The 19,797-nt window shown below is 36.9% G+C and overlaps 1 protein-coding gene across 5 annotated transcripts in view; it reads left to right on the top strand.

The window, feature by feature from the left end:
• LOC107601289 (contactin-associated protein 1-like) overlaps nucleotides 1-19,797 on the top strand; it is a 28,401-nt gene that overhangs the window by 3,585 nt on the left and 5,019 nt on the right. For 2 of the 5 annotated variants that reach the window (XM_016293427.1, XM_016293426.1), the window contains exons 2-23: nucleotides 4,807-4,908; nucleotides 5,684-5,877; nucleotides 6,114-6,267; nucleotides 6,967-7,170; nucleotides 7,287-7,471; nucleotides 7,604-7,654; nucleotides 8,225-8,326; nucleotides 8,498-8,759; nucleotides 8,927-9,076; nucleotides 9,352-9,523; nucleotides 10,458-10,564; nucleotides 10,661-10,780; nucleotides 10,871-11,074; nucleotides 12,183-12,339; nucleotides 14,704-14,831; nucleotides 15,098-15,271; nucleotides 15,390-15,608; nucleotides 15,697-15,936; nucleotides 18,173-18,415; nucleotides 18,485-18,612; nucleotides 18,702-18,795; nucleotides 18,884-19,114. In XM_016293427.1, coding sequence (XP_016148913.1) covers nucleotides 4,807-4,908; nucleotides 5,684-5,877; nucleotides 6,114-6,267; nucleotides 6,967-7,170; nucleotides 7,287-7,471; nucleotides 7,604-7,654; nucleotides 8,225-8,326; nucleotides 8,498-8,759; nucleotides 8,927-9,076; nucleotides 9,352-9,523; nucleotides 10,458-10,564; nucleotides 10,661-10,780; nucleotides 10,871-11,074; nucleotides 12,183-12,339; nucleotides 14,704-14,831; nucleotides 15,098-15,271; nucleotides 15,390-15,608; nucleotides 15,697-15,936; nucleotides 18,173-18,415; nucleotides 18,485-18,612; nucleotides 18,702-18,795; nucleotides 18,884-19,114 — 3,621 coding nt within the window. Of the gene's footprint in view, nucleotides 1-4,806; nucleotides 4,909-5,683; nucleotides 5,878-6,113; nucleotides 6,268-6,966; nucleotides 7,171-7,286; nucleotides 7,472-7,603; nucleotides 7,655-7,861; nucleotides 8,042-8,173; nucleotides 8,327-8,497; nucleotides 8,760-8,926; nucleotides 9,077-9,351; nucleotides 9,524-10,457; nucleotides 10,565-10,660; nucleotides 10,781-10,870; nucleotides 11,075-12,182; nucleotides 12,340-14,703; nucleotides 14,832-15,097; nucleotides 15,272-15,389; nucleotides 15,609-15,696; nucleotides 15,937-18,172; nucleotides 18,416-18,484; nucleotides 18,613-18,701; nucleotides 18,796-18,883; nucleotides 19,115-19,797 lie in introns of those variants that run through there. The other 3 variants (XM_016293429.1, XM_016293428.1, XM_016293430.1) reach the window with 2 other exon arrangements.

Raw genomic sequence — 19,797 nt, 5'->3', positions numbered from 1 at the left:
AAAAAATAAATTATATATATATATATATATATATATATATATATATATATATATATGTCCAACTGATATTTAGATGCATTTTGTGTAAGTAGTCTGCTGTGCAGTTAGAAAGATTTCATCAGAATTGAATAACAGCACCAAATTGCATATATTTTCTCAGTTTGGGCCTCATACTATTTTTGCCATAAAAGCTTAATGTATCAAAAATGATGCTCAACAAAACGCACACCTGCAAACATTTTTAGTTTTTATTGTATATATTATTATTATTTTTTTTAATATAGATTTAATAAATTGTGCCATTACAAAAAGGTTTAAATAAATGTGTTAGCTGGGAATTTGAAGTGCACTTCTTCTTTTTGGAATGTCCACACTATTTATACTATAAAATGGCATAGGATAGTGCACAAGTACACAAATTGGGACACACCTCTTGTTTTAGCCAGATTGTAAAGCAGAATCGCTTGTGTCCTTCACAGAGAAGACAATCCCAGAATACAATAGGATAAGTTCACTGGGGGGAAAAAAGAAGGTGAACAAAACAAGGGTGGTTTATATTTTATAAAATGCCGGAAATTATTGATTATAAATAGCCCAGTGTTCATCCGATTTGTATGTGTGCTGTGTTTTTATGATTATTAAAGAATTGCACTGAGCAACATGCTAACATCACGCTACTGAAATCGATGGTGTGGTGGCAAGCGTCCTGTGCTATTTGCAAGGTGTGCACAATTGCTGACTGAGTAGAGCATTCTGAATCCATCACTTATTAGCTTCCATAACAGTTAGGATGCTCCTTCAGGAGGCAGCTGCCTATGTGGGCTATGGAAAGCAAGGTAGCTCATAGTAGGTTTTGGAACAGAGCTTTTGTATTTAAATAGGTGAGTTTTGCACAAGCATGTCTATGTGCAAGTCTCTGCATATATCTCCATGACCCTGTCATTGCTTATTCCCAGTTTACCTTGCAGCTCTTCTGCACTGAGTGCTTTAATAACTGTAATGCTTCTCCTGCAGGGCAGGCACTCCTCTCTGCTCTGCACAGCTGCTAGTGGGGAAAGAATAGCACAGGGTGGAGATCATTGATCTCAGAGCTGGTGAAGAGGGACAGACAATCTCTGCATCTCATATTTTACAAAGATAGATGGGGCTGGGTCACATTCAGTCGATTAATTTATCTGCTAATGTGAATCAGAATACTGCACTGGTGCTGGTGCTTTTGGGACAGTATGGAAGTGAGGCTAATCTTAGACAGGAGCCTTCAACATGGATCTTGACATGGATTTTTAAGCTTATGTTTATAGCACTATATTAATGTATTTGCATTATTATGATGATTACTTTTAAATGTGTTCAAATACTGATTATTGATATATAGATTCATACATTTATTTCAATATAATATATCAATGTCCAAATACTAGATATCACAAAATTCAACAGCATGAATAATTGTCCCAAATATTCACAGGATGTTTCCACCTCAAGCCATTTCTTTCAGAAGACTTTCATAATGGAGTTCATGGCTTGGTGAATCCGACTAGTCAAAGGCTGAAAGATGACAGAGCAGGGGACTGTGAATCAGATGGGAATTGAAATCACTTGTGAATAAACTAGATGACTCATGCAGTATTCTGTTATCTTCCTTGCTTTCTCTCTCCATCTCTCCATTTCTCTCTCTCTTTCCATCAAACTGTTTCTTTTTTCCCTCTGTTCCCTCACTGGCAGTTGCAGTGGTCAGAATACTAATAACCTCTGCTGTGTTAAGCAGTCTGACCCCTTCAGTCTCTTTGGGGTAGCTACAGTTAATACCTCATTGAGAAATACACACAATTAAATAAGAACATTACATAATGGACTTCTGTTATTTCAGAAGCTAATTATAATAAAACAAATTAAGCCTGATCCAATCATTAACTGTATTCTCGAAAGAAAACACTTACATTGTAAGATTGTAAGATAAGACATGAAGTTATTAACGTAATTTCGGGAGGAGTACGCCCATCTAATCTTCCAATTAATATCCAAGTATAAAAGACAGCCTCTTACCACTTCCGTTGTTAGTTCTTTCGGCATCCCTCCTCCTCCCCATCTCCTCCTTTTATGCATATTTATTTATTTATCTTTCTGTCTATAGGGGGCTATCGGAGCTGGAGTAGAATAGACATCAAGCCAAATCTGTTTACCACTAATGCTAAGATTATATGGGCACACAAACTTTTGAATTTATTTATGAACCATTCTTCCCTTTAAATACATCCCCAATGGTGATTTTATAAGACTGATCAACTTTCAGGGAACATTTTTAGCAGGATGTTGTCATGGTTGCAGTGTAATTGACCTTTTGCAGGGAGTTTGATTGACAGGCAATCCGGCCAATCATAATGCTGAATCTACCAAACTGTTGATTTGGCCACTCCTAATGTTCCTGCTATCTCTCTGATGGATTTGTTTTGTTTTTGAAGTCTAACAATTGTTTCACTTGTATGGAGAGATCCTTTGACCACGTGATGTGGGTTCACAGCAACAGCTTCCAAATGCAAATCAACTCCAGACCTTTTACCTCTTTAACTGATATAGAAAAGGCGAAGGAATAGCCCACATCTGTCCATAAAATGGCTTTTGAGTCAGCTGTCCAATTACTTATGGTCCCTTGAAAAAGGGGGGAGGTACATAGAGCTGTAATTCCTTAATCTTTCCTCCAAATGTGTGTAAAGCTTAGAGTGTGCACTTTAAGCCCATATTCATTATATAACTGTAACTTGATTATGTTTTGGTCAGCAGCTAAGATAATACAAATTGTGCCTGTGTCCAAATATATATGGACTTGACTGTATATGTCGTGATACTGAAAATATATTTTTTTATCAGCTGTTTGCTTATGAGAAAGCTAAAGTTTAAATGTTTAATTTTTTTCAGGAATCATATTGCAATATAAAATTCATACAAGATAACATAATATCTTGACCCCCCCACCCCCCATCTCTTTTTCTTAAATTTACATATGCCTCATAGGACCATAACTCTTCCTTGCAAACACATTATTCATAAAACAGGATCTATTAGAGAGCCCCTAACGTTTGGCCCCAAACAATCTTCACAACGCGCCTGAAGACACAGCTCTTCTCTAAACACTTCATTATCTTCATATACATCTTCAATAAGGCATAAATAATCTCTTCGTTCTCCATTTTATTATTTTAATACTGTAAAGCTGCTTCAACATGATCTACATTGTAAAAAGTGCTATATAAATAAGGGTGACTTGACTTGACTTGACATTCAAATCTTCAAATGAACCCCATAAAAATACTGATACATGAATAAATGTGAAAGAATACAATATTTTGGGTGGAGGATACAGTATGACTTATGTTGTTTGCTGACCAATGCTATCATTGTCCATGATTTACAGGGCCTATTTGTCTCTGTCCACATGTCTGTCTTTTCTCTTGGTTGTCTTTTCATCTTGTTAGCTTGTCAGCAATCTCTCTTCATGTCCTCCTCTATTACTCCTGTTGGTTTGTGTGTCGTCTGTTGTTAGAGAGGTGAGGTGGATGGGCTGTGAGATGCGATGCCATTTGGGCAGATGGCTTTATTAGAGCTCTGTTGAGAGGGTGAGATTGAGGTGGGTTTATCTGACTCTGCTGTTTAGATTAGGCTGAAATGTTGCCAGGTCTAATTGAAGCAGGGATGTGTGCAACAGAGGGACTGATGAAATGCCATGGCAAGACTTGCTAAAAGGGCCTTATTTATGTTCTATCTGTCCACTAAGTTACACACATATTTTTGTATGTTACAACTGTAACGCCTGTTTCACACATGATTCATTTGCAGTGCACTTTTATGTGCACATATATGCAACTGATCCACAGCTTCTTTATACCACAAATAATCTATTCATTCACCATGATTTTGATTTTAAATCTAAATGTTGTTGAAGTTACTGAAAAGGCTTATTCAGCATTGTGGACAGAAGATTTTTTATAATATAAACAGTCAGAAAAGGACCTGAAGGTGGAGGATGCCAGGACCTGAAGCTAAGAGCAACACAGCACAATAATACAATCTTTGATAGATATATTAATGTTTAAACTCAATAAGTATACTGTAAAAATTTAATATACCATTCATTACTTCTTAGACAGATTTGTATATTAAGTTGCTCAAGCAAGTGGCAAAATATTTAAACATGGTACTTCTTTATCTGAGCTTACAATAATTTGCTCTCTGTCTCAAAGATGTATATGTTTTGTTGTTTGCTTTGGCAGTGAATAGGGTTACATGGTAGATTATACGCCATTTTCAGTGCAATGTCAAATGTCATTGTTGTTCATTAGGCCTAGTAATAATCTCAGCTAGAACAGCCAAAGCATTACATTATGTTGAGCAATAGCTGTTCCAGTCAATTTTTCATTTTGGAGAAATTGATATTTGAAATCACAGACACTCAGTTCTCATGATAGTGTGGTTTTATTGCGTTTGTGTTGGTGCGATGAATTGGATAAACTGTATATCATATACCAGCAAAAGGATGATTTTTAATTTGAAAAACTACAACTTAAGTTGGAAATATTATACATAACAGAAATTAAAAGTATTTATTGCAGGTAATTTATGTACATAACTTGACAGAGCTTCATTGTGTTCTTCCGTTAAACTGCTATCTTGTGTCAGAAGTAAAAAAAATAAAAAAAGCCTAATCTTGCTTTTATGATAATGCTTTCATAATTCATTCAAAATGCTTTTATGAAATGCTGTTGTTGTTAATTATTTTCAGTAATTTTCTTTTTCTTTCTCTTTATTCAGGGCCATGCTTAGATCCGCTGATCTCTCCGCTCTACGCGTCCTCTTTCCATGCTTCCTCCAGATATAACTTTTTTTACTCTGCACACTTTGCCAAACTGTATGGTAAGTGACTACACCACAAAAAGCAGATACATTGTAAGCCACTACAATTACTAGCAGACTGCTGGATGGGTTCCCTTTTGAATCAAAATATCTTGCTTTTTGTGAATAAAAGCATTTGTAACTATATCTGACATTACTGAGATATGAATAGAAAAGAAAATAATATAGTGTATGAGTGAAAGTAAATGTCACAAATTCATTTGAAACAGAGCTAAGTGCTGCACTAAATGCAGATTTCTTCAAGACTGAGCAAGTCGTATTGTCCTGTAATGTTATCAGTATGGTTTTTAGGCAGCAGAACAGTCTGTAATTTTATTTTATTTTATTTTATTTTATTTTATTTTACCTGTCATTAAATCTGGAAAATAAGATCTGCTGTAGACATACACATTTAAATGAGGGATTCTATAGGCATAAATTTAATTGATTGGTGGAGAAAAATAACAATTTGAACTTTTTGCTTTATTTGAAGTGCCAAAAACACACAAGGGATTTGGGAAATTTATCTTTATTTTCCCCCAGAGGAGAACTCAAAAATACAAAAATAATGTAGAGTATTTAGATTTTTTTTCAATATCTATCAATTTATGAATGCCCAAAATAGGGACCAAGGCCCTACCAACTGTAATGGTTCCTGCAGCAGCCCATGAAAAGAATGGCTCAAGAATGTTTTTTTATTAACTGAATTTCTCAAATGTTTGTGTGATGATGCATTTGTAAGTAACTTTGGATAAAAGCATCTGCTAAATGAATGAATGTAAATGTGATGAATTAGGGAGCAGCGGCTGGTCTCCGTCCCCTCGGGACAGGCAGCCATGGATGCAGATTGACTTGGGGAGGAAGTATCGTATCATGGCCATTGCTACTCAGGGTACCTTCAACTCTTATGACTGGGTCACCAAATACATGCTGCTGTACGGGGACCGATTTGACGCATGGACTCCATATGTCATGAAAGGAGGCAACATGGTAAAAATAATCTATGTTTTATGAGTGTTTGTATGATTTGTGCTGATCAATGATTTTGATGTTTGGTGGTTCAGGACAGGTCAAGAGGTCATGCATTTGTATCGTTTTTGACTCAGAATTTAGAGTTTACATAAGTTTTTGATGTAGGATTAGTTGTTGGTGAGAGAAGCGGTTTGTTTGTTAAATGGTGAGTAACATTCATAGAGCCTCTAATATCAGATTTTTGTGTCTCTCAGACGTTGCCTGGCAACTGGAATTACTACCAGGTGAAGAGGAACGTCTTTCATTATTCGTTCACTGCCAAACATCTGCGCATCTATCCCATGGGCTGGAATACTGAGAACGGAGGCAAGATCGGCCTTCGCGTAGAGTTCTATGGCTGTCCTTACGGTAAACAGCACACTGAGTTACTGGCAACAGTTTATGTTTTATCAGTTGCCAAGAACTTTATCTTAACATGATACAGAAAATCTCCTCAGTGTTTTGTAATGTTAACCGACCCTTTGAGCTGTACTGCAGAAAATAATTCTTTAATCAGTATTTTGGTCTTGTTTTCCAGTAAATATATCCATGTGCTTAAGAAGTAAAATGGCATAAGATCATTTTCAGAAGTAAATTTCCGACTGAAAGGGAACATACTATATCATTTTTCTTCTCAAGTACTTTGTATCTTGTTTCAATGATTTGTAAATATTAATACTGGAAATCATGAGTTTCTGTGTGTGTGTGCAGTGTGCCAAGCAGAGTATCATTTAAATCTTAATATCTTTGCACTGCAAAAAATAACAATAACAATACTCCGGATACAATATCAAGCACTCACACCTACTGCCTGTTAAGCTTATGGATTAATTGAATATTCATTTGTAAATTCAACAGCTATGAACATGGCCTTATGCTAATTTATGCAAACTAGAAGCAATTAGGGAGACACTGTGTACCCCTTGATGATCTGGGTTCCTGCCGCTCATCTAGTAGAACTAGACATACTGGTTTGTCAATTTTGTGTTTGGTTTTTAAGATGAAGAACATCTTCCAATACAGTTTTTGACAGTCTTCTTCTTACTCTTTGACCTTTGACCCTAACAGACTCATATGTGATGCAGTTTGAGGGGGATGACATGGTGGCATATTCATTCCCACGTGGCAGGATGAGGACACTTCAGGACCACTACGCTTTAAACTTTAAGACCTTGGAAAAGGATGGTGTTCTCCTGCACAGTGAAGGTCTGCAGGGAGACTCCATCACTCTAGAGCTGAAGATTGGACGCCTCTACTTACATATCAGCCTGGGTAATGATGATAAATCTATCTATCTATCTATCTATCTATCTATCTATCTATCTATCTATCTATCTATCTATCTATCTATCTACAATCACAGGACATGTATTTCTGCTATTTTTCAGGGAGTAGCACTGTCCATGACACCAATGGGATGACCACAATGATGCTGGGAAACCTGCTGGACACTCAGCACTGGCACTATGTCACCATCAAGCGCTACGGACGAGAGGTTAACTTCACCTTGGACAGCCAGACTGAGACTGCTGTCCTCAACGGAGAGTTCCAGTACCTTGATCTGGACAAGCAGGTGTTGTGTTGGATTAATCACATAGACTATTAATGCACACTTCACTAAATGACTCGCATTCGTTCAGAAGATTTAAATGAAGAATCAATGTTCCCTGCATCCTGATCACAGCAATTATCCATATCTCTTTAGATTTATGTTGGCGGCGTGATTGAGAAAGACGTGCCCCATCTGCCCGGTAAGGTTAACTTCCGTGCTGAAGAGCTGAAGGTTGGACGCCTCTAATTGCATATCAGCCGGGGTAATGATGATAAATCTATCTATCTATCTATCTATCTATCTATCTATCTATCTATCTATCTATCTATCTATCTATCTATCTATCTATCTATCTATCTATCTATCTATCTACAATCACAGGACATGTATTTCTGCTATTTTTCAGGGAGTAGCACTGTCCATGACACCAATGGGATGACCACAATGATGCTGGGAAACCTGCTGGACACTCAGCACTGGCACTATGTCACCATCAAGCGCTACGGACGAGAGGTTAACTTCACCTTGGACAGCCAGACTGAGACTGCTGTCCTCAACGGAGAGTTCCAGTACCTTGATCTGGACAAGCAGGTGTTGTGTTGGATTAATCACATAGACTATTAATGCACACTTCACTAAATGACTCGCATTCGTTCAGAAGATTTAAATGAAGAATCAATGTTCCCTGCATCCTGATCACAGCAATTATCCATATCTCTTTAGATTTATGTTGGCGGCGTGATTGAGAAAGACGTGCCCCATCTGCCCGGTAAGGTTAACTTCCGTGGCTGCATGGAAAACGTCTTTATCAATGGAATCAATATCATCTACAAGACACAGTACCAGGAGCCTGAAATTCGACTAGCTCCTAAAAAGGCATGTTGAGATTTCCTAAAATTCACACGACCAACAGCAAGAGCATAGTGTGGGGTGAATTATTAAGAGATGTAGAATCACATATTATGTCACATTTGGATGACCATTGTATCGCTTTTGCAAAATATTTCTGATATGTATATTTGCATCTTCTCATCTGCCTTTCTTCAGAAAAAGATGCATTATACTTGCCGTGATCTCCTCTGGAAGCCCATGACCTTTGCAGGACCCAACAACTACCTGCAGCTCCCCGGCTTCTTCCGGAAGAACCGTCTGGCAGTGAAGTTTAAGTTTCGCTCATGGGACTACACAGGCTTATTGATGTTCACCAGGTTTGCAGATGAGTTGGGCTCTCTGGAGCTGGGCCTCAGCGAAGGACAAGTCAACATCACTCTAATGCAGCCTGGAAACAAAAGATTACGCTTCGCTGCAGGTATGATTGAGGATTGTGTCCATAGTTTTCGTTGTGACATTTTGAACTCTGTTTCTATAAGAGAGGACTGAATGGAGCCCTTTAAGACCAGGAGTTTAGCAGAACCAACACCAGATGAAATATTATATACAGTACAGTAAATATTATCCTATTTTGTCTTGTCTCAGGGTACCGTCTCAATGACGGCTTCTGGCACTCAGTAGACCTGACTGCCAAAGACAACTTATTAACTATCACTGTAGATGAAGATGAAAGCTCACCACTGAAGATCACCAACCCCTTCATGGTTCGTACAGGAGACCGCTATTTCTTCGGGGGTAAGTAACAGAATATAAGGAGCATTAGTCTGTTATGATTCAATGCCACATGACTAAAACTGAGTGACACTCTTCTGTAAAACTGCCTCAAAAATTACTGTGCAACAATGTTAATGTTTGCAATAGTATGCATGTTTCATCTGTTATACATAAATATACACACGCCATAAATGCTACATTAATGTTTCTAATCTATACTAAATGTGAATGTATTCAGTGCCTTTCAGTTGCATAGCAGATAACTAGATACATTTTTCATGTCTGATGTGCTGCAGGTTGTCCTAAGACCAATAACACGGCACGCTGTGTGACCAAGCTGTCTCGCTTCCATGGCTGCATGCAGCAGATCTTTATAGATGATGAGCCGGTGGATATAGATGTCATGCTGCAGAGGAAATGGGGCAGATATGCCGAAATCCTGCTGGGCACCTGCGGAATCACTGATAGGTGTGTGTTTTTTGTTGGTGGGTTTTGCCAACACTGTCCTCGCAATTATAGAAGATTAGGGTTGATTAAAATACAAAAATACAAAATTCTTCTTTTGTAGGAGTCAAGTATACTTGTAGGACATATCAGGAGCTCAGCTCTATAAAAACAATATATATCAATGGGAAGTCACCACCATAATCTGAAAACTAGCATGCATGTGTGGGATATAAGTTTAGTGTTTATTTCTTACGTCAAAGTCGAATGTCTTAATCTGTAATAGGCAATCAGGATGAACATAAGACAAATGAAAATGTAAAAAAAAAAAAGATTCTGATACTATTTGACACCAGTACAAATATCTAAACATTCCTAAATCAATATAGATTTACTTTAGAAGCTATGAATGACTTCTTTAGTCTTGTTTTCTGAGAAACAAATCAAAATGATCTGAAACACGAAAAACTCTGTCAGTGGGGTAGGACAGTAATCTTGTTTTGATAGATTTTTTGAAAATATGAATTAATATTTTCACAAGTAATCGTATCTTGATTTACGAAAATGTAAGTGTTTGTACTGGATTACAAAATAAAAATACAAATAAATTTTTTTTTTCAAAGTGTCAGTTATTGTCAAAAATATGAATAACAATAATACAAACATACAATCATATAAATACTCATAAAGGAGAAACAAAGCCTCACAAAGGAGAAAAACCAGATGGATTTAATCACTGATAAATCATAAGATGAATAAAAAAAAAAACCAGAAAATAAATTTGTATTCTGGTTTTGATCTGAGAATATAACTCTCAGGTTGATTCATCTCATATTAGTGTCATCTGCAAATCATATTTTGTACAATATGCAACAACGGTATTGACAAGAAAACATGACATGTAATATCTTGAAACGTGCATTATTAAAATGTCGACCGTCTCTTGTTTTTTTCTCAGGTGCAGTCCAAACCCTTGTGAACATGAAGGCAGGTGTATTCAGTCCTGGAATGACTTCCTGTGTGTGTGTAACAACACAGGCTACAAGGGGGAAGTTTGTCATAACTGTGAGTGTCCTTTATTGAGGAGATTCCTCTGTATTGACTTTTTGTTGGTGAAACATGAGAATTAAGCCTCTCTCTGTCTCTCTCTCATCATCTCAGCGGTCTACAGGGAGTCATGTGAGGCCTACAGACTGAATGGGAAGTACTGGTCAGGCAACTACACCATAGATCCAGATCTGAGCGGACCACTGAAGCCTTTCACGGTCTACTGCAATATGTGTATGTATGAAGCAAAACAGATTGATGTGTGGAAAGCAATTTAGAATGATTTTTCACAACAAGCTGAGGTTTATCCTATAATATTTTTAGTGCAAAAATCATGGACCGTTATTGAGCACAACCGCATGAAAAGCACCAAAGTGAGCGGCTCCACCATGGATCGACCGTATATTGGGAACCTCCAGTATGTAAATGCATCGTGGGATGAAGTCACTGCCCTAGCAAACACGTCTTTATACTGCGAACAGTGGATTGAGTTCCTATGCTACAAGTCACGCCTCCTCAATACTCCACGTAAGTTAAAAAGTTTGAACAATGACAGGTGGAAATCAGTATGTGGAATATCTTTGGCCATTTATAGCCAGTGAATGAATGGGATAATTCACTCAAAAATTTTAATTCTGTCATAATTTATTTACCCTCATGTTCCAAACCCGTATGAGGTTAATCAGTGCTTCTCAAAATGTGACTTTCTAAAGACAATCCTAGCAACTCTAAGTATGTGATTAGTCCATATACAACTCCTGCATTCTGTAGCTATATGAAATATTTTGTGTAAAATTTAACTCATTACCCACTGAAATTCTTAATCTCTTGCAATCATCAGCATTCGTGAGGCAATTAGCAATGACTAATTCATGAACAAATCATATTTTTGAGCTGGATCTTTTCAATGAATTGGTTAATGCAGTACACAAAACTGGTCTGAATAATTTGTTCACAAATCAAACTGGTCTGGTGATCATTTGGTGATTCAAAATCTAGTCATAGCAGTTGACAGCTCACTAGAGGTACATAGTAAGTAGAGTATTTGAGTTAGTAATGACTGTCCAGTAAAGACAGGGAATAATGATACATTTATGATGTTTCTTCTTCTTCTTCTTCTTTTTTAATTGCATTTATTTTTTTATTTTGGTGTTTGACATCCCCAATCCTAATTCACTTTTATTATATTCAAAAGAGTGGACAGTGTGTTATTCAAAAACCTTTAGCATTCCACAGTAGAAATGAATGTATTTAAATGTTGCGTTACAGTGTACTCCATAAGCAGCCATCACTATGTAGCTAAAATATAGCGTAGTAGAATAAGAAGGAACTACAGCTGTGAATTTTAGATGGCTGTTGAAGTATTGATCTAAGCTAGGATCTTAGGGGAATCAGTGCAAAAACACTAGATGGTGTGACTCAGCTGAACTGCCAGGAACTTGAACATAATTAGTGTCACTGACCTTCTCAGCCTTTTTCTCTGCTGAGTAATTATAGGAATCGTATCAGTCAGCCTTTACCATTCAAATGAGTTTACGTAGTAGGGCTCAGTCGTCATGGTCCCCTGCTTTGTGAGACTGGCTTGCCTACAATAGGTATGCAGTGTTTCTTTGGTTTTATTTATTGTTGTAAACAGATGGACGGCCTTACACTTACTGGATTGGTCGGCATAATGAGAGTCATGAATACTGGGGAGGAGCTTTCCCTGAAAGTGGGAAATGTGGATGTGCTGTCAATCAAACTTGCACTGACTCCAAGTACTGGTGCAACTGTGACGCAGACTACCGTCAATGGTGAGAATGAATAAACAAATTAAAACAATTTTTTTATTATCTAATCATGCTTTTTATGATGTCTGTATGGTGGTGTTATATATTATTAAAGATAGAAAATAAATGGACCTCAGGGAACTGCACTATGCATGTACTATTTATATACCATACTATATTATATGTATACATGGCTGTTTAAATGCTTGGTGTCAGTAAGGGTTTTTTTTTTTTGGAAAGAATTTCAAATAAATGCTGTTCTTTTGAACTTTCTATTAAACAAAGAATCCTGAAAAAAATGTGTCTCACTTTCTACAAAAATAAGCAGTGCAGTGCAGTAATAAGAAATGTTTCCAAAGCTCCAAATCAACACATTTAATATCATTTCTGGAGGATCATGTAACACTGAAGACTGGAGTAATGATGCTGAAAATTCAGCTTTGACATAACAGGCATAAATTACATTTTAAAATATATGCAAATGGAAAACAGTTATTATAAACTGTACTAATTTTTCACATTACTACAGTTTTTTTAATCAAATAAATTCAGCCTTGGTGAGCAAAAAAGAGAATTCCTTCAAAAACAAATTCCAAACCCGTATGAGGTTAATCAGTGCTTCTCAAAATGTGACTTTCTAAAGACAATCCTAGCAACTCTAAGTATGTGATTAGTCCATATACAACTCCTGCATTCTGTAGCTATATGAAATATTTTGTGTAAAATTTAACTCATTACCCACTGAAATTCTTAATCTCTTGCAATCATCAGCATTCGTGAGGCAATTAGCAATGACTAATTCATGAACGAATCATATTTTTGAGCTGGATCTTTTCAATGAATCGGTTAATGCAGTACACAAAACTGGTCTGAATAATTTGTTCACAAATCAAACTGGTCTGGTGATCATTTGGTGATTCAAAATCTAGTCATAGCAGTTGACAGCTCACTAGAGGTACATAGTAAGTAGAGTATTTGAGTTAGTAATGACTGTCCAGTAAAGACAGGGAATAATGATACATTTATGATGTTTCTTCTTCTTCTTCTTCTTTTTTAATTGCATTTATTTTTTTATTTTGGTGTTTGACATCCCCAATCCTAATTCACTTTTATTATATTCAAAAGAGTGGACAGTGTGTTATTCAAAAACCTTTAGCATTCCACAGTAGAAATGAATGTATTTAAATGTTGCGTTACAGTGTACTCCATAAGCAGCCATCACTATGTAGCTAAAATATAGCGTAGTAGAATAAGAAGGAACTACAGCTGTGAATTTTAGATGGCTGTTGAAGTATTGATCTAAGCTAGGATCTTAGGGGAATCAGTGCAAAAACACTAGATGGTGTGACTCAGCTGAACTGCCAGGAACTTGAACATAATTAGTGTCACTGACCTTCTCAGCCTTTTTCTCTGCTGAGTAATTATAGGAATCGTATCAGTCAGCCTTTACCATTCAAATGAGTTTACGTAGTAGGGCTCAGTCGTCATGGTCCCCTGCTTTGTGAGACTGGCTTGCCTACAATAGGTATGCAGTGTTTCTTTGGTTTTATTTATTGTTGTAAACAGATGGACGGCCTTACACTTACTGGATTGGTCGGCATAATGAGAGTCATGAATACTGGGGAGGAGCTTTCCCTGAAAGTGGGAAATGTGGATGTGCTGTCAATCAAACTTGCACTGACTCCAAGTACTGGTGCAACTGTGACGCAGACTACCGTCAATGGTGAGAATGAATAAACAAATTAAAACAATTTTTTTATTATCTAATCATGCTTTTTATGATGTCTGTATGGTGGTGTTATATATTATTAAAGATAGAAAATAAATGGACCTCAGGGAACTGCACTATGCATGTACTATTTATATACCATACTATATTATATGTATACATGGCTGTTTAAATGCTTGGTGTCAGTAAGGGTTTTTTTTTTTTGGAAAGAATTTCAAATAAATGCTGTTCTTTTGAACTTTCTATTAAACAAAGAATCCTGAAAAAAATGTGTCTCACTCTCTACAAAAATAAGCAGTGCAGTGCAGTAATAAGAAATGTTTCCAAAGCTCCAAATCAACACATTTAATATCATTTCTGGAGGATCATGTAACACTGAAGACTGGAGTAATGATGCTGAAAATTCAGCTTTGACATAACAGGCATAAATTACATTTTAAAATATATGCAAATGGGAAACAGTTATTATAAACTGTACTAATTTTTCACATTACTACAGTTTTTTTAATCAAATAAATTCAGCCTTGGAGAGCAAAAAAGAGAATTCCTTCAAAAACAAACAAAAAAAATCTTAATCAACCCTAAACTTTTGAACAGTAGTGTATAAGTGCAAGCTAAATATGAATTGATTATTTTAAAGGCTAATTTCTATTCTCCAGGCACTCAGATAAGGGCTACCTGTCGTTCCGAGACCACCTGCCTGTCAAGAGGATTGTCATAGGAGACACTAACCGCACTGGTTCAGAAGCGCACTACAGTGTTGGGGCACTGTACTGCCATGGAGACCGTGAGTAATGAATGTTACAAAGAAAAAGTCTTTCTGACATGTGAGTAAAGGGAAATGTACAATCATTTGATGTATCACAAAATAAACACAAAGCAAAGCAGCTTTAAATGACCCGAAAGGGGTTTATTTTGATGGTTGACTGAACATGATCCTCATTAACACACATATAATTACCAAATAACGAAAGTAATTAGCATAAAATGTTGATTTGAGTAATTCTACTGTATATCTGCACTGATTTGTTATTGGGGAAATCCTTCTCTTAGGGAGTATCTGGAGCACTATAGCTTTCACCAAGCCCACCTATCTGACGCTCCCCACCTTCAAGCCCGGCATCAGTGCTGACATCACGTTCCACTTCAGGACCTACCGAACTAACGGAGTGTTTGTGGAAAGCTCAGATGACCACCTGCGTAATTTCTTACGAATTGAACTCAATTGTGAGTGTTGTTTCCATGGCAGAGTAATTGTAATTCCCATTGTAAATCCTAAAAATATATGCTGTATATCTACTGATTCTGATGTCTCCTTCAGCAGTTTCTGCTTAAATTTTCACAGCTACAACTGAGGTGGTTTTCATCTTCATGGTGGGTGATGGGATTAGAAACGTGACCCTGCGCTCTCCTAAACCTCTCAATGATAATGAATGGCACTATGTAGAAGCTGAAATCAATGTGAAATTGGCACGTCTCAAGGTTGATTTCCTGCCTCCGGCCATTCACAAGTTTCCGGGCCAAACCTACATCACTATGGAGTTCACTCAACCCCTGCTCGTAGGTAAGAATTATAGAGCTGGAGTTTCAAGCAGAGTCATGTGATATGAAAACATTGCTTTAGGCAGTTGATACCACGCATCTTTATTCAGGGGCGGCCAATCACACCTTAAGGCCTTTTCTGGGTTGTCTGCGTGGGCTGAGGATGAACGGGGTGCCTGTGGATTTGGAGGGTAAGGTTGACGAGAGGGCTGGCATACGTAGAAACTGCACCGGAGCGTGTCTGAATGCCTCCATACCGTGTCGAAATGGAGGCCAATGCATTGATGGCTACGCTTCATACGCCTGTGACTGCAATAACACAGCCTTCGACGGCTATTACTGTCATTTAGGTGAGGTTAACACACATTTGCATATGCTCTCTCACACTTATGCTGGCACAAATTGACATGGCGCAAAACCGACTACAGTTGTTTCCTAATAAACGTGCAAATTTGAAATGATATCTTTTCATCTTCATCTGGGGAAAGACTAATTATTACAAACGCATTTTAATTTCATGAAACCGTGATTAGGAGATTTAAAGGATTAAAACTGATTCAAGTGAACGATAAAAATTTGAGCAACAAGCTAACTGGTGCCTCTGAGAATCTGTTAAAGAGAGATTCACTGCCTGAAAAAGAGAGAGTGACAGACTTTGGCTTTTGTGTCCACTTTCCATTTTAAGCATCTAAATCCAGGCTAACAGAGAGGGATTTGTCTGTTCCGTGAATTAAACTACATTTTTTGATAGTCTGTGTGGGAATATTTAAGATCTTTGTATTTGAGCTTAATTGTTTTTTTTTTCTCAATAAATCTTAATACACTCACCTACAGGATTCATAATGTGCTCATGATTTAAGTCATAAATATATATACAGTATCTTGCTACAGATAAATCTTAATACACTCACCTACAGGATTCATAATGTGCTCATGATTTAAGTCATAAATATATATACAGTATCTTGCTACAGATAAATCTTAATACACTCACCTACAGGATTCATAATGTGCTCATGATTTAAGTCATAAATATATATACAGTATCTTGCTACAGGAATATAATTAAATCTACAATAAATTAGTAGAGCTGTCAAAGTTAAATGAGTTAAGATGCAGTTAAATAATTAAGCACCCATTTGTCAGTTAATAGAAAATTTGATTCTTTACACAACAAATTAAATATAATCATCAATACAAATGTTATTGTGAGTTAAATGATTCAATATCTCTTAAAACAGTGGCTGCATACAATTTGCATAGTATTCATAAAACTGTAGCACAAATGACCCATTACTCAGATTACCTACTATTGTCCAGTGGACACTTATCTATCCCATGAGGCCACAGTTGATGTTTTGTAACTGGCTATGTAGTGATACAACTGATGCTGGAAGGTCATATGACAATAACAACATGTTGAATGTAGAAGATCCAAATTATTTTCGTTCTACATACATTTATACTATATAGAACATACTTTCAGTCACAAAGTAAGTACTTATTCAGAAAATGTACCTCCTGAGAGAGTATGTGATTTTGGATGCAGCCAGTCACTTGTTTTGTTGCCAAATAAATCAGTGTTTTTGAACAAACTGGTTGAGTAAATGATTCAACGACTCAGGACCGAGTTTGGAACAATATACTAACAAATTACTCTTACTATTTCAGTTCTGAATTCAGCCTGTCACTTGTTTTGTTTCTGAATGAATCGGCATTTTGAATAAATTGATTAAGTGAATCAGTTAAATGACTCACTCATAAAGACATTCAATTGTCTCCACCTACTGGTGTAACTATGTAACTTTCAGAAAGAGTCGCTGTAAAATCTGGACCTGACAAACACAGATTAAAAAAAAATATCCTAATATTTTTTAATTGCAATGCTACTCGAGCAGTCAGATTCAAGGACTGGATTTTTTTTTTCTTAAGATTTTCACCCTTTCCGATTACATTGACTCTCACACTACACAAACTGTTACACGTCACCCTGGACTATTCCCATGCTCCATTGCACTAATCACAAGCTCACCTGAAACCAATCACACACACTACATAAGCCACACTCAAACCATTACAGACTGCCAAGTATTGTGTGTGATTGGTTTCAGGTGAGCTTGTGATGTAGTCCAGGGTGACTTGTATCAGTTTGTGTAGTGTGAGAGTCAATGTAATCGGAAAGGGTGACCTCTGGTGGCAATCGGACGGAAGTCCATGGACAGGATTCGTGACAATGTGATTGCATATATTTAATGTTTCTCTACTTTTCTCTTTTTGAAAAGGAACTGAAAAACACACAAAAAAATTATATTCATTGTTATTAAATCACTTGACAGCCATGATATTACGATTTAAATCCCACACAAGTATACAAACTTAATACTAACTTCTTGTACTAAAATATAATACAAAATGTTACAAGTCTATTCTTTTCGAGTCTAAAGACGTGTTATTATGATAAACTTTCTCTATCATGTCCATTTTTTTTTCTAAAAGTTAGTTACATCAGCATGTGTGAGGATTGTCCGTGAGACATGACCTGACATAAACAACACTGTGATCTCTGCTTGTGTCACATCATTTTAGATATTGGGGCATTCTTTGATGTGGGAGCGTGGTTGCGGTATGACATCCGTAAAGAGCCGATTTCCTTTGACGCATGGTGGGCGAACTTTTGGATAGAGCCTCACTGGCACAACTTCACCCTCGGCTACAACACGACAACTGATGACATAGAGTTCAGCTTCAGCACTCTACAGGCTCCAGCGGTGCTGCTTTATATCAGCTCCTTCAGCAATGATTACATTGCTGTACTGCTCAAGAAAGATGGTAAACACACACAATCACACCGAAGCATACAAAAGATTAGCTTTAGCACTGATGTCACCACCTTTGCAGGGACTCTTTCGCTGAGATATCGGCTTGGGATAATAAGCTACAAATTTAAGTTGACTGACAGAAGCATGGCCGACGGCTTCCCTCATTTCGTCAACATCACCCGACACAACTACACCATATGGACACAGGTAGGATCTCAAACTAGATCAAACTAGATCTAGAGTTATTAGCATAGCAAAAGTGCACTGTTTGTGTGTGTATTTGCACCTGGATCTAGGTGGATTACATGGATCCATGGATTGAGAAGTTAATACCAGGAGAGATTCCCAGATTTGATTCACCAAAGTCTGTATTCTTGGGTAGAGTCATGGGTAAGATGAGCATATTTATCTTAACTTGTTGCCTGTGGATAAAAAGTTGCATTTAATAGATTGATCTGATTTCTTTTCTTCTTCATAGAGGTGGGAGGTGTCGACTACGAAATTCAGAGGCACAACAGTCCAGGTTTTATGGGCTGTATATCAGGGGTCCGATATAATATTTTTGCCCCGCTGAAGGCTTACTTCCGACCCAATGTAACCAATCCACCGGTGACGACTCAAGGCTATGTGGTGGAGTCTAACTGTGGGGCGTTTCCCCCTGTTTTAGGATATGTCCCTTGGGAGGATGACCCCTGGTTCACTGGCCTGTGTAAGACTACATATCCTGACATTCGCATGATTGCCTTCTAACATACACTACGGTTCAAATGTTTGTTTGTTTGTTTTTTTGAAAGAAATTAATACTTTTATTCTGAAAGGATACATCAAATTGATCAAAAGTGACAGTAAAGACATTTATAATGTTACAAAAGATTTATATTTCAAATAAATGCCGTTCTTTTTTAATTCTACTCATCAAAGAATCCTGAAAAAATGTATCAAAGTTTCCACAAAAATATTAAGCAGCACAACTGTTTTCTACGGTGGCCGAGAGAGCTCAATGCGCTGCAACTTAAGAAAACACATGCAAATTGAAAAAACACCAGCAAATTAAGAAAACATCTTCATCAGTTTGACAACACACTCGCTGCAAATCCTCACAACACATGCAAATGAAGAAACGCGCTGCAAATAGCACGGACCACAACGGAAATGTTTCAAGGGGACCCAAAAAAGTGGCGGACCTGGCTGGGATTTGTTTTGTGCAGTGGCTTTTTTTTTTTTTTTTTTGAGTTTCTGCTAGTGATTCCGTATTTTTTATTTATTTTTTTTTTTATTGAAGATATAACATTCACAGGGGATACAGTCATAGCAATAAATTACATACACAACCAGAATACAAAACAATAAATATATAAAGAATAATAAAAATGAAATATAAACAGAACAAAA

The sequence above is a fragment of the Sinocyclocheilus grahami genome, unplaced genomic scaffold (genome assembly GCF_001515645.1).
Source record: "Sinocyclocheilus grahami isolate Dianchi unplaced genomic scaffold, SAMN03320097.WGS_v1.1 scaffold302.1, whole genome shotgun sequence".
NCBI classification, from domain to species: domain Eukaryota; kingdom Metazoa; phylum Chordata; class Actinopteri; order Cypriniformes; family Cyprinidae; genus Sinocyclocheilus; species Sinocyclocheilus grahami.
The sequence above is the reverse complement of the archived record's forward strand: the minus strand, read 5'-3'. Positions and strand labels throughout refer to the sequence as shown.